At 40.6% G+C, this 15,883-nt stretch overlaps 1 protein-coding gene across 1 annotated transcript in view; it reads left to right on the top strand.

The window, feature by feature from the left end:
* The window catches only part of LOC105536155 (X antigen family member 3-like), a 69,954-nt gene extending 54,762 nt beyond the window's left edge, over positions 1-15,192 (top strand). The window contains exon 4 of the mRNA XM_011975427.1: positions 15,095-15,192. Within this exon, the coding sequence (XP_011830817.1) occupies positions 15,095-15,192 (98 nt within the window). The remainder of the gene's footprint in view (positions 1-15,094) is intronic.
* The last annotated feature ends 691 nt before the right edge of the window (positions 15,193-15,883 follow it).

Genomic DNA, 15,883 nt, shown 5'->3' with positions numbered 1-15,883 from the left:
CAGTGAGCTGAGATCCGGCCACTGCACTCCAGCCTGGGTGACAGAGCGAGACTCCGTCTCAAAAAAAAAAAAAAAAGAATCTCTAACCTTTTACTTTTTAGACTGGGTCTCCTTCTCTCACCAGACAGGAGTGAACATAGCAGTGGTGTGAACATAGCTCAATGCTGCCTCAACCTCCTGGTCTCAAGTGATCCTCCCACCTCAGTCCCTGGAGGAGCTGGAACTAGAGGTGTGCATCACCATGTCTGCCTAGTATTTTTTACATTTGTAGAGACAAGGTCTCACTATGTTTCCCTGGTTGGTCTTGAACTCCTCGCTTCAAGGGGTCCTCCTGACTTAGCCTCCCAAAGTGCTGAGATTAGAGGGCTGGGATTAGAGGCATGAGCCACCATGCCCAGCCAAACTCTGACTTTTAATATACAAGTGTAAGCAAATTAATGTGGAGACAGTTTATTTTGTTTATTTTTATTTTTATTATTATACTTTAAGTTCTAGGGTACATGTGCACAGCGTGCAGGTTTTTACATACATGTGCCATCTTGGTGTGCTGCACCTGTTAACTCATCATTTACATTAGGTATATCTCCTAATGCTATCCCTTCCCCCTCCCCCCACACCCCGACAGGCCCCAGTGTGTGATGTTCCCCTTCCTGTGTTCAAGTGTTCTCATTGTTCAATTCCCACCTATGAGTGAGACCATGCGCTGTTTGGTTTTCTGTCCTTGCGATAGTTTGCTGAGAATGATGGTTTCTAGCTGCATCCATGTCCCTACAAAGGACACGAACTCATCCTTTTTTATGGCTGACATACACAGCTGGGTCACAATAGACATTCTCCCAGGGAGTGACTGCTGCTGCTCTTGGTGGAGCCAGGGGGTGGTTCTCAGTTTTCCTGCTCAATCTCAGTCTTAGGCAAGTGATTTATGCTTAACCCTCAGGGGCAGGACTTTCTCAGCATTCCTGTCAGCCTCCCTTTGTGTTGACCAAATTCTTCCCTGTTTCACTGTGGGATCTTGTGTGGGAGGTTTTGGTTCCTTCCCCCAGAACAGCAGACCTCTATTTTATATTAGAGTGTGTTAGTGGGATGAACTGGGTTTCCTGCCCTGTCTCCAGGCTCAAACATCTTTGCTTCCATTCCTCCTCAGAGTTTCACTAGGGACTTATGTCGAGAGAATTTCCTGTCCCTCTTCCAATGACTGGTGACATTGCTTCTGTAAGACAAGATTTTGGTGGTGTATTTATACGATGGAATATTATTCAGCTTTAAATAGGAAGGAAATCCTGCCATTTTCCACAATGTTGATGAATGTGGAGGACATTATGCCAAGTGAAATAAGCTAGATACAGAAAGAAAAGTATTGCATGATCTCACTTATGTGTGGAATCAGAAAGAAGGAGTGGAGGAGGAAGAAAGAGAATGAGAGAAAGGGAAAGAAAGCTGAAAGAAAGAGAAAGAAAGAAAGAATTAAGGAAATAAGAAAAGAAAAGGAAGGAAGGAGAAGGGAAGGGAAGAAGGACGGGAAGGAAGGAAGGAAGGAGAAGTAAAGGAAGAAAGGAAGAAAGAAAGAAAGGAAGGAAGAAAGAAAGGAGGAAAGAAAGAGAGGAAGAGAAAGAAAAAGGTAGAATACGGGGAGATAGAAAATAAATTGGTGGTGATCAGGGACAGGGGAGGATGGGGGAGGAAATGGGGAGATGAAGGTCCAAGGATACAAAGTAGCAGATACGTAGGATGAACAAGTCTAGAGATCTAAGGTACAACATGAGGATTGCTGTTAATGTATTATATTAGGCACTTTGGTTAAATAAGTGTATTTTAGCTATTCTTTTCACAAAAAAGTCCTGGTGAGATAGGTTAATTTGCTTCACTACAGTTATCACATTACTATCTTTACGTATCTCATAGCATCATGTTGTAAATCTCAAATATACTCACTAAAAATTATGCTTTAAAAAAGAGCAAGGTTTTGGAAGCAATCAGGGTTTCACCCACTGAGGGTACTCCCACACCTCCATGGATTCCTCCAATCTACCCCATGAATGCCAGATGGAGGTGTGCAGGAAAAAACTGACAAGTGAACGTGGATTCCAGTTGTGTCTGAGACTTCCAGGGATTCCAGCTCTCCCAATTGCCTGAGTGTGGCTTTTATGAGTTTGTTACATTTTAAGTTGTTTCCTTGTTATCTCCTCTTGTGATGGTCACTTTTTCCACACATGCTCTTCCAGAGGTGACACAGTTTGTGTGTCTCTTCTCTCCTCAGAGGTACTAGTCACCTTTTCGTATCAGTTCCCATGGCTGCCTTGTTACCTCAGCTAATATCTTTCTATTTTTATTTTCTGTAGAACTTGGATCTCACTATGTTTCCCAGACTGGCCTCAAACTCCTGGGCTCAAGCGATCAGCCCACCTGGCCTCCCAAAGTGCTGGGAGTACAGGCGTGAGCCACTGTGCTGGGCTTTTTGCTCAGGTTTTAATCAGGTTATTTGTTTTCTTATTATTGATTTCTTTATATATTTTGGATTTTCACCTCTTCTCAGCTGTACGGTTTGCAAATATATTTTCTCATTCCATAGATTGTCTTTGCACACTGTTGATTATTTCTTTTGCTGTGCAGAAGTTTTTTAGTTTGAGATAATCTCATTACTTTGCTTTTGTTCTCTGTGCTTTGGGGATCTTATCCAAAAAAATTCATTGCTAACACCAATGTCATGGAGCTCTCTCCCTAATTTTTCTTCCAGTAGTTTCATAGATTCAGGTCTTACATTATACCATGTTAATTCATTTTAAGTTGACTTTTGTATATGGTGAGAGATGAGGATGGAATTTCAGTCCTCTGCTTGTGGATATACCGTTTTCCAAATACCATTTGTTGAAGAATGTCCTTCCCTCACTGTGTGTTCTTGGCACCTCTGTCAAAAATCAATTGACTGTAAGTGCACGGATTTATTTCTGGGCTCTCTTCTCTGTTCCACTGGGCCAGGTGTCTATTTTGGTCATGCCACAAAACTTCACTTCTCTTTTTGGATTTATATTCCTCGATTTTGTTGTCCTCAGTTCTGTCTGTCAGTTTTCATGTATTCCTTGGCTTTGCTCTATATTCTTTCCTTTGGAGCATTGATCCATCATTATAGGTTTAGGTATTAGAAGTTATGGGGAGGTAAAAGGATGCTTAATAGCCTCTTCCCTCCAGGGGTTTGCAATTTGGTTACAAACACACATAAACTAATTAATGTTTTTGTTTGGTTGGGTTTGATACAGTGTCTGGCTTTGTCGCCCAGGCTGTACTGCAGTGGTGTGTTGCTACCTTGAGTCCCTGGGCACAAGTGATCCTCCCACCTGGACCTCCCACAGGACTGTGATTACAGGTGTGAACCATCAAAAAAGAAGAAGGTTTGAACCGTGAAACCCAGCCCAGAGACATGTAAATTTATCATTATAATTTTTTAAATTACATAATTCAATTCAATTCTGTCAATTTTTTTCAAAGGAATTGCATCCAGCGACACTCATTCTTTTTTCTTTTTCTTTTTTCACATACACACATTTATTTGTTTCTTTTTAAGACTAAAATAGCCATTAAAACGATGGATGCTGGCCAGGCACAGTGGCTCAGGCCTGTAACCTCAGCACTTTGGGAAGCTGAGGCGGGAGGAACACTTGAGGTCCAGAGTTCATGATCGGCCTGGCCAAAATGGTGAAACCTAGTCTCTATTAAAAAGACAAAAATTAGACAGGAATGGTGGTGGGCACCTGTAATGCCAGCTATTCAGGAGGCTGAGGTAGGAGAATCGCTTAAACCCAGGAGGCGGAGGTAGCAGTGAGCTGATTGCGCCACTGCACTCCAGCCTGGGCGACAGAGTGAGGCTCTGCCAAAAAAAAAAAAAAAAAAAAAAGATGGATTCTAAAAACTATGAAAAAAATTTAAGGTGGAATTCACAGCTTGGATTAAAAATCAAAGTACACGAGGGGATGGATTCCTCATTTGCCATGATCTGATCATTATGCATTGTATGCCTGTTTCAAAATATCTCATATACCCCATAAATATATACACCCACTATGTACTCACAAAAATTAAAAAAATAGACAATTTGCCTGTGTTTGGCCTTTATTAATTTGTTACATTTTCAGTTCAGAAAAATTTCTGAATAGAAGTCAATACGAAGAATGTAATTTTCACTTTTTGAGGGACAAAGTTTCTCTTAATTGCTAACTGCTTGCAGTTACATAATTTAGCCATTGCTAGTTCTATAATATTTTCATTCCAATTTTAATTGTAGACATTTCATTAATTATGTTAACCAGTGGGTCTGAGGTAGAAAAACAGAGGCGGGAACTGCTTTCATCTCTTTGCTCACTGCCCACTAAGGCTTGTGCCATAGGCTTTTGGTTCCTTCAAGATCTTGTAATAGCTAAACACAGAGAACACATTTGTGGAATCAATGTTGTCGATGCTGCTTTCACAGAAAAGGGACTGGCTCCGGAGTCATGATAGTGGAGAAGATTGGGAGTTAGTAAAGGAGCCAACCTAAGTACGTTTTGGACAAAAAAAATATGAAAAGATCCACTTTCTGAACCCCTAAATGATGATAGATAAGGAAATATTTGGAAGAGGCTAAGGCAAGTTTGCAGATGACAGACTGCTAAATGGCTACTCTGAGAAGCAGAAATATCCTTGGGCATTCGCATTGATGGACTTTTGCTTCTTGTCTTATGACTGAGCACCATGATTCTTTGCCTTTGCTGTAGTGATGAAAGAAATAAAGCTAAAGATGATATTGATGTCACAAAATACTATTACAGCAAACACTGTAGCCTTCTTTCTTGCACGGAAAGCAACATTACATTAATTTTAACCAAGAAAAAATGGAAACTAAGGTCCTCTCTATCTTCCATGCCCCAAATGATACCTAAAAATAAAATTGACATAACCAAGTGTGAAGGTTAATACTGTCAACTTGATTGGATTGAAGGATGCAAACTATTGATCCTGGGTGTGTCTGTGAGGGTGTTGCCAAAGACATTAACATTTGAGTAAGTGGGCTGGGAAAGGCAGACCCACCCTCAATCTGGGTGGGTACCATCTAATCAGTTGCCAGTGCGGCTAGAATATAAAGCAGGCAGAAAAATGTGAAAAGGCTAGACCCACCTAGTCTCCCTGCCTACATCTCTCTTCTGGGATGGAATCTTCCTGCCCTCAAACATCAGACTCCAAGTTCTTCGGTTTTGGTACTCGGACTGGCTTTCCTTGCTCCTCTGCTTGCAGATGGCTGATTGCAGGACCTTGTGATCATGTGAGTTATTACTTAATAAACTCCATAAATATGTGTGTGTGTGTATACATATATATATATATACAGTATATATATATATAGTATATATATATATACACTATTAGTTCTGACCATCTAGAGAACCCTGACTAAAATGACACAAAAATGTATTCAAAACAGCACACTGCTATTTATTTTATCAAAGGTTTGTGATTATATATTCTCTCTAAGGGAATTTAGTATTGGTTTTTTAATGTAAAATAACATTTCTTTTCTGATTAAAAAAGTAGTAGATGCTTTTTATAGAAACTTGTAAAATATGGAATAGCAGAATGAACACTAACAACCACAGTTTCTCCAGTCTGAGGTAAACAATGTGTTGCACTTCTAACCAGTGCCTTTTATAACTGATGCATCTCTTAAATTGTATACATACATTAAAACATCACATTGTACTCCATAATTACATATAATAGTTAGTTGCTAATTAAACATTAAAGAAGCACTGCATCTTTAGGGGAGACATAAAAGCTCAGGTGTACCAACAGTTAGTATGATTAGCAGTTTAGCAGGATTATACCGCAATAAGATCTAACATCAACTACTAATATTGAATTGTATTGCACTCCTTGCAGTACTTAAGGGAAGTTAGTAAGAAAAACTATTCATGCTTGAAAATATTTTTAAAACTTGTATGAAGTGAATCAACACTGAATACCACACATGTCACTGTCACTGGATGCCAATGAAGTGCATAATAGGAACCATAATACACAGTCAATAATAAAGGGGGAAATAAAAGGGAACCTATCAAAGCACCGTCAGACGAGTGCAGAAGCACATACATGAACACACCCTGCAGCTGCAGAAAGACATGGTAGGAAGTAAAGCCCCACAACTCATCAGCCTTCCTTCTCACCAGCTCATGAGTTCACAAGTGAGTTTGCTGAGGGTCAAATGCCCACAGTAAAACTGAGCAATTTAAACATCACTGAGCGCCATTTCAAGCATTATGTAGAAAGCTACAGACAACAGTGAACTTATTCTGAGCACGTCTTAATCCATCATCTTCACAGATGACTAAAGAAATGGCCTGTAAACATTTTGTCTGATAATCACTAAAGTAGTGACCTCCAAACTCTTTTATGACAAGGCATGAGAAATACACAGTTTGTATATAGTTGACAAGTCAAATAAATATATATATGTGCTTGGGGATGTGCAGTGTATTTGTATATTCTACATGCAGTGAACGCTATTTAGTATTTATTTTACTTGCTTTCTTTAAAATGCTGTCTGTAGCAGACAACATTAATCTTATGATCCACCATGGATTAAAAACCAGTTTAGAAATGATTACAGCTTTTTCAGAGAACATCCCCAATGGTTGATAAATGTTGCTGTAGAATATGTGCAAATACCCGTGGGAACCCAATTTTGTCCACCTCCTTAGCAATTCAGTGTTTTTAGACAAAAATGTCATCTTTGATATGGGCCACAAAGGCTACTACAAAATATACTATTACTGATGAAATGTGTATTTCATCTGCAGATATCAGTGTCTGTTTTGCACAGGTGAAGTCTTATTTGGACAGACAGGAATTCACAGGCAAAAGAGACAGCAAGTACATGTGACCTCTTGTCCTCTCAGTATCATGTGGAGGCTTTGCTTGGGCTGCAGCATAGGTGAACGTCATGCATTTCCTGCATTCACGGGGACCTCCATTTCCTGCATTCACGGGGACCTCCCTGTGAATGTGCAGGAATCTCCATTTCCCTACAGTGCTCCCATTTTATGAGGCAAGTGGGAGAGTTGCACTGAATGTGGAGGGCAGTAAATAATTCGACCTCAGCCACCAAGCAACCTGAGCTCAGGTGATAGCGTTTACTATGGTACCCTGAAACTTGCCAGCTACTCAGAATCTGTAGACTTTGTCCCACCCACCCACCGTCCTGTGGAAATCAATGTGGTCATAGATTCCCATGCATGGAGGATGGGAACTCTGGTCATGTGGGAAACTGAGGCCTCCCACAGGTAGACTGGCTGTGTTGGTCCCAGTTCCGTTTCCTCCCTTAACAGCTAGAGAGTTGCTAAGTTCATCATGTATCAGACAACTCTTCTTGTCTCTACAATGTCTTTCATACTTTCTGCTGCTTCCTGTTTGTCACAAGGGCTCCTTCACAACTTTCCCAATCCCAATCCTAATATGATCCTTTGAACTCATCCAGCAGGTCCGGAGTTATGGCCCACAGGAATGGCAGCGGGAAGTTCAAATTTGGCAAGAAATTCAAGCCTGCTCTTTGAGGCTGGAGTGAGGCCACTCAGGAATCATTAAAGTCCAGGTCTGCACGTGATGGTCAATATTGTGTCAACTTGATTGAATCGAAGGATGCAAAATACTGCTCCCGGGTGTGTCTGAGAGGGTACTGCCAAAGGAGGTTAACATTTGAGTCAGTGGATTGGGAGAGGTAGACCCACCCTCAATCTGGGTGGGCACCATCTAATCTGTTGCCAGCACCACTAGAATAAATCAGGCAGAAGAACATGGAATACTAGACTTGCTGAGGCTTCCAGCCTCCAACTTTCTCCCATGCTGCATGTCTCCTGCCCTCGAACATCAGATTCCAAGTTCAGCTTTTGGACTCTTGAACTTATACCAATGATCTGCCAGTGGCCCTAGGGCCTTGAGCCACTGACTAAAGGCTGCAATGTTGGCCTTAATACTTTTGACGTTTTGGAACTTGGACTGCCTTTGTTGCTCCTCAGCTTGCAGATGGCTTATTGTGGGACTTCACCTTATGATTGAGTGATGGGACTTCACCTTATGATTGGGTGAGTCAATACTTCTTAATAAATACTGCTTCATAATACATCTATCCTATTAGATCTGTCCTTCTACAAATCCCTAATACAATATGAAACACTACCATCCAGCCATCTGATGGCATAATATTGACCATTGCTAATTAGCTGCTCAGTGAAATGTAGTTATACGACTGACTCTCAGGGAACACTGGTACAAACCAGGCAACTCAGCAGCTACTACCAGGAACGAGGTGAGCAGACAAGGGTCACGGCCACAAATCAAAGCAGAAGACACCAAACCACAAGGAGCTCCTGGCCCTGTGAAGAGCAGCTGTCACATCTTTCTCACTGCTGAGGCCAGACCTGCCTCTCATGTCCCTCTCCAGACTCACTTCTTATGGCCAGGATTTGGTACTTGATCCGTAGCCAGCATCATTTTTCTGTACAGTTAAATTCTTATTGACTATCGTCACCCAATTGTTCTATCAAATAGTATGTCTTATTCTTTCTAACTGTGTTTTTGGTACCCAGTAACCCTCCCCACCTACCCCAAGCTCCCCACTACCCTTCTCAGCCTCTGGTAACCATCCTTCTACTCTTTATGTCCATGAGATGAATTGTTTTGATTTTTAGATCCCACATGTAAGTGAGAACATTTCCACAAATAAGTGAGAGCATTTGATGTTTGTCTTTCTGTTCCTGGATTATTTCACTTAACATATTGTTCTCTAGTTCCATTCATGGTTTTGGAAATGACTGGCTCTCATCTTTTTTATGGCTGAAGAGTACTTCATTGTGTGTATGTACCACATTTTCTTCGTCCATTCATTTGTTGCTGGATGCTTAGGTTGCTTCCAAATCTTAGCTGTTGTGAACAGTGCTGCAACACACATGGGAGTGCAGATATCCCTTCGATATACTGGTTTCATTTCTTTGGGGCATATGCCCAGCAAGAGGATTTCTTGATCATATGGAAGCTCTATTTTTAGTTTGTAGAGAAACCTCCAAACTGTTCTCCATAGTGGTTGTATATTACATTCCCACCGATAGTGTATGAGGGTTCCCTTTTCTCCACATCCTTACTAGCATTTGGTATTGCATGACTGTTGGTTAAAAGTCATTTTAACTGGGGTGAAACGATATCTCATTGTAGTTTTGATTTGCATTTCTCTGAAGATCAGCAATGCTGAGTACCTTCTCATATGCCTGTTTTCCATTTGTATGTCTTCCTTTGAGAAATGTCCGCTGAAATCTTTTGGCCATTTCCTGATCAGATATTAGATTTTCTCCTGTGGAATTGTTTGAGCTTCTTGTATATTCTGTTTATTAATCCCTTGTGAAATGGGTATTTTGCAAATATTTTTCCCATACTTTGTGTTGTCTCTTCAATTTGTTGATTGTATCCTCTGCTCTGCAGAAGCTCTTTAACTTGTGATCTCATTTGCCCATTTTTGCTTTGGATGCCTGAGCTTGTGGGGCATTGCTCAAGACATTTTGCCCAGGGAAATCTTCCGTCTAAATGTCTTGTAGATTTTCCTCAATATTTTATTGTAGTAGTTTCATAGTTTGAAAGTTTAGATTTCTGTAATCCATTCTGGTTTTATTTTTGTATATAGTGAGAGATAGTGGTCTGGATTCATTCTTCTGCATTTGGATATCCAGATTTTTCAGCACCATTTATTGAAGAGACTGTCTTTCCCCAGTGTATGTTCTTGGCATCTTTGTGGCAAGTGAGTTCAGTGTAGGTGTGTGGGTTTGTTTCTAGTTTCTCTCTTTTGTTCAATGGATCTATATGTATGTTTTAATGCCAGTACCATGTTGTTTGGGTTACTATCTCTCTGCAGTATGATTTGAAGTCGGGTAATGTGATTCCTCCAGATTTGTTCTTTTTGTTTAGAACAGCTTCACTATTCTGGGTCATTTGTGGTTCCATATGAATTTTATGATTGCTTTTTATATTTCTGTGAGAAAAGTCACTGTCATTTTTTTAGGGATTGCATTGAATCTGTAGATTGCTTGCATGTAGATATTTTAGAATGAGTTTTGCCAGCTAGTGTCCTTCAAATATTTTTTCATTCAACACAAATATAAGTTTTTGGATAATATTTATTGTAAGGCTCCCTGTTGTACATGTAATATCTGAAGGATCTGTATTGACGTAATGAAACTCTGGGTTTAGTGATATTGATAATTTGTAGTCTTTGTGTCATCCTCTCTCTCATCAGTCTGGATAAAGGTTTATTAATTTGACTTATCTTTCAAAGAAACAATTTCTGGTTTCACTGATAATTTCTGTAGATTTTATCTATTCTATTTAATTCATTTTTCCTGGTGTCTTTTACATTTTTTTCCTTCTTTTTTCTTTTTTTTTTTTTAACAGAATGTCACTGTATCACCCAGGCTGGAGTGCAATGGCATGATCTCAGCTCACTGCAGCCTCTGCCTCCCGGGTAGAAGCGACTCTCCTGCCTTAGCCTCCCAAGTAGCTGAGACTATAGGTATGCACCACCATGCCAAGCTAATTTTTGCATTTTTAGTAGAGATGGGGTTTCACCATGTTGGCGACACTGGTCTCCAGCCCCAGACCTCAGGGGATCCACCCACCTCAGACTCCCAGAGTGCTGGGATTATAGGCGTGAGCCACTATGCACAACCTAAAATTTTTCCTTATTGCTTTGGGTATAATTTGATTTTATTTTTCTAGTTCCTTAATGTGGTATCTTAGATAATTGATCTGAGACGTTTCTTCCTTTCTGACATAAGTATTGAAGGGTATAAATTTCTCTCTATGCTTCAGTTTCATCATGCGAAGTTTGATAAGTTGTATTTTCATTTTAAAATTTTTCCTGCAATTTCTTCTTTGATCTCTGAATTACCTAAATGTGAGGTTTAATTTCCAAGATTTTATGAATTGCAGACATCTTTCTACAACTAATTTCCATTTCAATTCTTTTTGGTTGTAGAACATGTTTTATAACATTCTATTCCTTTTGAATTTGTTGAGATTTGTTTTTTGGCCCGCAGTATGGTCTATCTTGGTGAACATTCCATGAGCACTTGAGAATAATGTGCATTCTACTGTTGCTCTATAAATATCAATAAGGCCAAGTTGGTTGATAGTGTTGTTCAAGCCTTCTGCATTTATATATCCTAATTTTTTGTACACTTTTTCTACCAATTGCTGGGAAAAATGTTGAAGTCTTCTACTATAAGTGCACATGTGTCTATTTCTTCTTTGTGATGTGTCAGTTTTCCCTCAGGTATTTTGAAGGTGCCTACATATTCATGGTGTTTCTGTCTTCTGAATCAATGCACCTCTCCATGATTATTATGTAATGTCTCACTTTGTCACTTGTAATAATCTCCACTATAAAGTGTGCTTTGTGAGGTATTAATTTGACACTTCGAGTTTCTGTGATTCATATTTGCAGGAAATACCTTCTTCCATCCTTTACTTGTAACTTATTTATTTTTAGAGTACGGTTCTTTTTTTTCAAGGTACAGATTACTGATAAATATGTTGTGAAAATCAAGATCTTCTTGGAACTGTGCCACAACAATAAAAATACCAAAAAATTAGATGCAGAAGTTAATATAGAACTAAAGTGTTATGCAGAAATCCACAGAAAAATGTGCTAGGTTCTTCAAAAGGACCTCAGTCAAACTCTGACAGCCTTCATAGAAAGATATCTTGACACTAAAGTGGTACATTTATATGAAAAATATAATGTTATCCCGCTATTTGTACAGTAGGGTCTTGGATAAAATTTCATTTCACAAAAGAGTTCTGTTGCTAAACATTCTTTGAAAAGTGACTATATAGGAGGATCTCTCAGAGCTCTCTTAGCTTTGAAATTTGGGGATTCAAATATCCCTCTGTAGATTGAGAAGGAAAAGTAAAAAAAAAAAACAACCAATATCATCGGGGAGGAAATGTTGGTCTCCTGCATTTTTCTTTTCTTTTTCTTCCTAAGCTAACCAGTCTGGGACGGTCCTCAACTGAGCTGTTAATCCAGAGAAGAGCTGCCCTTCCGGAGAATACATGGATTCAATGGAGCCCAAGGCAGGTTTGAATCACTCAGAAACAGACAGAGCAACAGCCAGAGCCCAAGGCAGGTCTGAATTGCTCAGAAGCAACAGCCAGAATAACTTTTGAAAGGCTGTAAATGGAGGTGATTAAAATCCTCTGATTTATGTTACTTCTCACTCAAGTTGCTAAAAGTGCCTTCCCATCAAGAGCTGATTGGCTAGAGACAGAAACGTTTGTTCAACCCTATGTTTCTTTCCTTCCTTCCTTCCTTCCTTCCTTCCTTCCTTCCTTCTTTCCTTCCTTCCTTCCTTCCCTCCCTTCCTGCCTCCCTCCCTCCCTCCCTCCTTCCTCCCTCCCTCCCTCCTTCCTCCCTCCCTCCCTTCCTCCTTCCCTCTCTCCCTGCCTCCCTTCCTTCTTTCTTCCCTCACTCCCTGGCTCCCTTTGTCCTTCTTTTCTCCCTCTCTCCCTTATTTCCTTTGTCTCTCCCTCCCTTCCTTCTTTCCTTCCTTTTATAAAAAGAAATGAACTAATATTTTTTAAGTAGAAATATCAGAATGGTTCACAGTTATTTTGTGAGTTTTCTTTTAACTTTTATTTTGGTTTTGGGGGTGCATGTGCAGGTTTGTAACATAGGTAAACTCATGTCATGGGGTTTATTGTACAGATTATTTTGTCACCCAGGTATTAAGGCCAGTGCCCATTAGTTATTTTTCCTGATCCTCTCCCTCCTCCCACCCTCCACCCTCTTATAGGCCCCGGTGTGTTGGCCCTCTCTGGGTGTTCATGTGTTCTCATCAATTAGCTCCCACTTATAAGTGACTTCATGTGGTAATGGGTTTTCTGTTCCTGCATTAATTTGCTAAGGACAATGGCCTCCAGCTCCATCCGTGTTCCTGCAAAGGACATGATCACACTGTTTTTGTTTTTGTTTTTGTTTTTGTTTTTGCTGCATAGTATTCCATGTTGTATATGTACCACATTTCAAAAAGTCCATTCTATTATTGATGGGCATGTAGGATGTCTTTGCTATTGTGAATAGTGCTGCAATGACCATACAAGTGCATGTGTCTTTATAATAGAGTGATTTATATACCTTTGTATATAGTCCCAGCAATAGGATTGCTGGGTCAAATGGTATTTCTGTTCTTAGGTCTGTGAGGAATTGCCACAGTCCTTTCCACAATGGTTGAACTAATTTATACTCCAACCAACAGGGTGCAAGCATTGTCTTTTCTACACAAACTCACCAGCATCTGTTATTTGTGTTCTTCCTTTTTATCCAGTCTTATAGACTCTGGTTCTGTTTTTTGAGACAGGATCTCCTTCTGTCTGTGAATGTGTCTGAGACTTCCAAGGATTTCAACTTTCTCAATTGCCTGTGTTTGAAATTTAGGAATTTCCTACATTTTCAGTGGTTTCCTTCTTAACCCCTCTTCTAACTGTCACTTCTTCCACACATGCTCTGCCAGAGGTGATGCAGTTTGTGTGTCTCATCTCTCTCAGAGGGACTAGTCACCTTTTTGTATCCGTTTCCATGGCTGCTTTGTTACCTCAGTTCTCTAATGATCTAAAAACAAAACAAAACAAAACAAAAGGCAACGTTATAGATTATTAGGCTTGTTCTCATTTTCAGGGCTAAAGTGACATTGTCTTGAGGCTTTCTAAACCTTACCTGGTGGTAGAACTCTCCTTTATTAGTGTTTTGATTACTGGTACAAAAATATAGCATTCAAACATGTGAAGTAAAAGATAATCCAGGGGCTAGCTGACTATGGCTTGAGATCTAAATACAGCCCATGGCTTCTTTTTCAGTCATTGAGATAAGGATTTTTTTTTCCATTGGAAAATATTATTTCTAAAAAAACACAACAATATGCCACAGAAACCACATGACCCACAAAGACTGAAATATTTACAATCATGCTTGTTAAAGCAAAATTTGGTGACCCCGTATTAATCAAATACCTATTATTCTGCTTTACATTATTGCATACATTTTTTCATCCATTAATTAATTTATGTATTCACAGATTGAAAATACGATGTTACTCTATCCCCTCAAGAAAGCATCTGGCATTATGATACCATGGTTCCAGTTGGGGAAAGTTGTCCCATGGATCAGGTCAATACACGAACATATATTTGAGGTAGGAGACTGGCAGGACTTGTTTTCTGGTTATAACTGAACCTAGAGGCTATGATCAGAATCTATGGCTATTTCTGAAACATACACTGTCTGAATGACCTACAGATATATTCAGGCAAATCAGTTACCTGTCCAGAGATTTAAATGTGAAGTAACACAATATGAAAAGAAAAAAGAAAAAAGTAAACAAGTGTGAATGTATTTAGTCTGCAGAAGTATTTATTCAATTACGTTCATTGGAAGCATCACAGAAAACCCAGAACCAGAAAACAAAGTGATTAATAAAAGCATTTATAAAACTGGCCAAGGTGGGAGAATCTCTTGATGCCAGGAAATTGAGACCAGCATGAGCAAGGTAGGGAGACCACTATCTAAAAATAAAGAAACCAATTACCCAGGTGTGGTGTCTGCACCTGTAGTAGCAGGGACTGGGGAGGCTACATCAGGAGGATTGTTTGAGCCCAGAAGATGGAGGTTTCAGTGAGGTATTGTCATGCCATTGACTTCCAGCCTAAGCGACAGAGTGACACCCTGTCTGAAAAAAGGGATTTATAAATAAAAATATGAAAATAACTTATTTCTTCCACAAAAGGTCTTTCTGAGACACATCCTCCAGTAAGTGACTGTCTGTTCCCAACGTTTCTGAATGCATGAGATTGGACAAAGAGAAACAAAAGTTCTCGAGTCCCTTTTTCTGCTACAAATGCCCTGTGGATGTGGGTCTGGGGGCAATGGAAAACCCCACCCTGCTCGGCAAAGTCCCTGGTTCAATGTGCATATCCCTTTCTGTGAAAGTTCCTTGCTGCCCATGCGCCTTACTCTCTGCCTTCTGTCCCTGCACAGCTGTCAAAGGAAACGTCGTGACTTCCTTCTTTCATGCTGACTACGACTTAGCCAGTAGGTCTGCAGATCAGTCCTCCCAGAAGTTGAAGTGTGAGTGAGTGTGAGGGGGAGCAGGTGGGCTTCCTGTGGGTTGGTCCACTTGGTCCATGGCCTCTGAGGTCGTCACCTTTCTACTAAAACTCAGCGATACCGCCACGCCCTTGCTGTTGTGAGGTCCCGGGCATGGGAAGAAGGGGGGCCATAGAGGACAGGGGAGGAGCATCAGGTGAACATGGAGTGAGTTGTGAAGGGTGACATTACTTGAGGTATTTAAGTCCTGGAGGCAAACAAACAACAAAATCCCAAACACAAAAAGGAGGGATTCCAAAGCCGTTAGCGGGGACCTGTGAAGGAGCACAGAACAGGGCGAGGCGGGACAACGAGGGGCACCACAGCCCTTAAGCCAAGAGGGGACCTCACTGCACATACTCCTGGGACACTCGCCTCAGTGCGCTTGTTCACGGGGCGACTTCCCATCGGCCCCTTCACCCATGTGGCGAACGCGGCGGAGCTGTGAGTGTGCAGCTTGGATCCCTAAGGTCTGGGTTCTTTCTCTCCTACTGAGACGCAACGGGTAGGTCTACCGGCCGATCCAACTGGGAGTTGAAGTGTGAGTGAGAGTGAGGAGGAGCCAGTGAGCTTTCAGAGGGTTGGGAAGCCAGTGACTCAGAGTGAGAAAGGCCTCGAAGTCGTCGTCCTTCCCATGTGGTTCGGCCGTGGGTCTTCTTGTCTTTTCAGGGCCATAACTAG

This window comes from Mandrillus leucophaeus, unplaced genomic scaffold (assembly GCF_000951045.1).
Source record: "Mandrillus leucophaeus isolate KB7577 unplaced genomic scaffold, Mleu.le_1.0 Scaffold1557, whole genome shotgun sequence".
NCBI lineage: Eukaryota > Metazoa > Chordata > Mammalia > Primates > Cercopithecidae > Mandrillus > Mandrillus leucophaeus.
The sequence above is the reverse complement of the archived record's forward strand: the minus strand, read 5'-3'. Positions and strand labels throughout refer to the sequence as shown.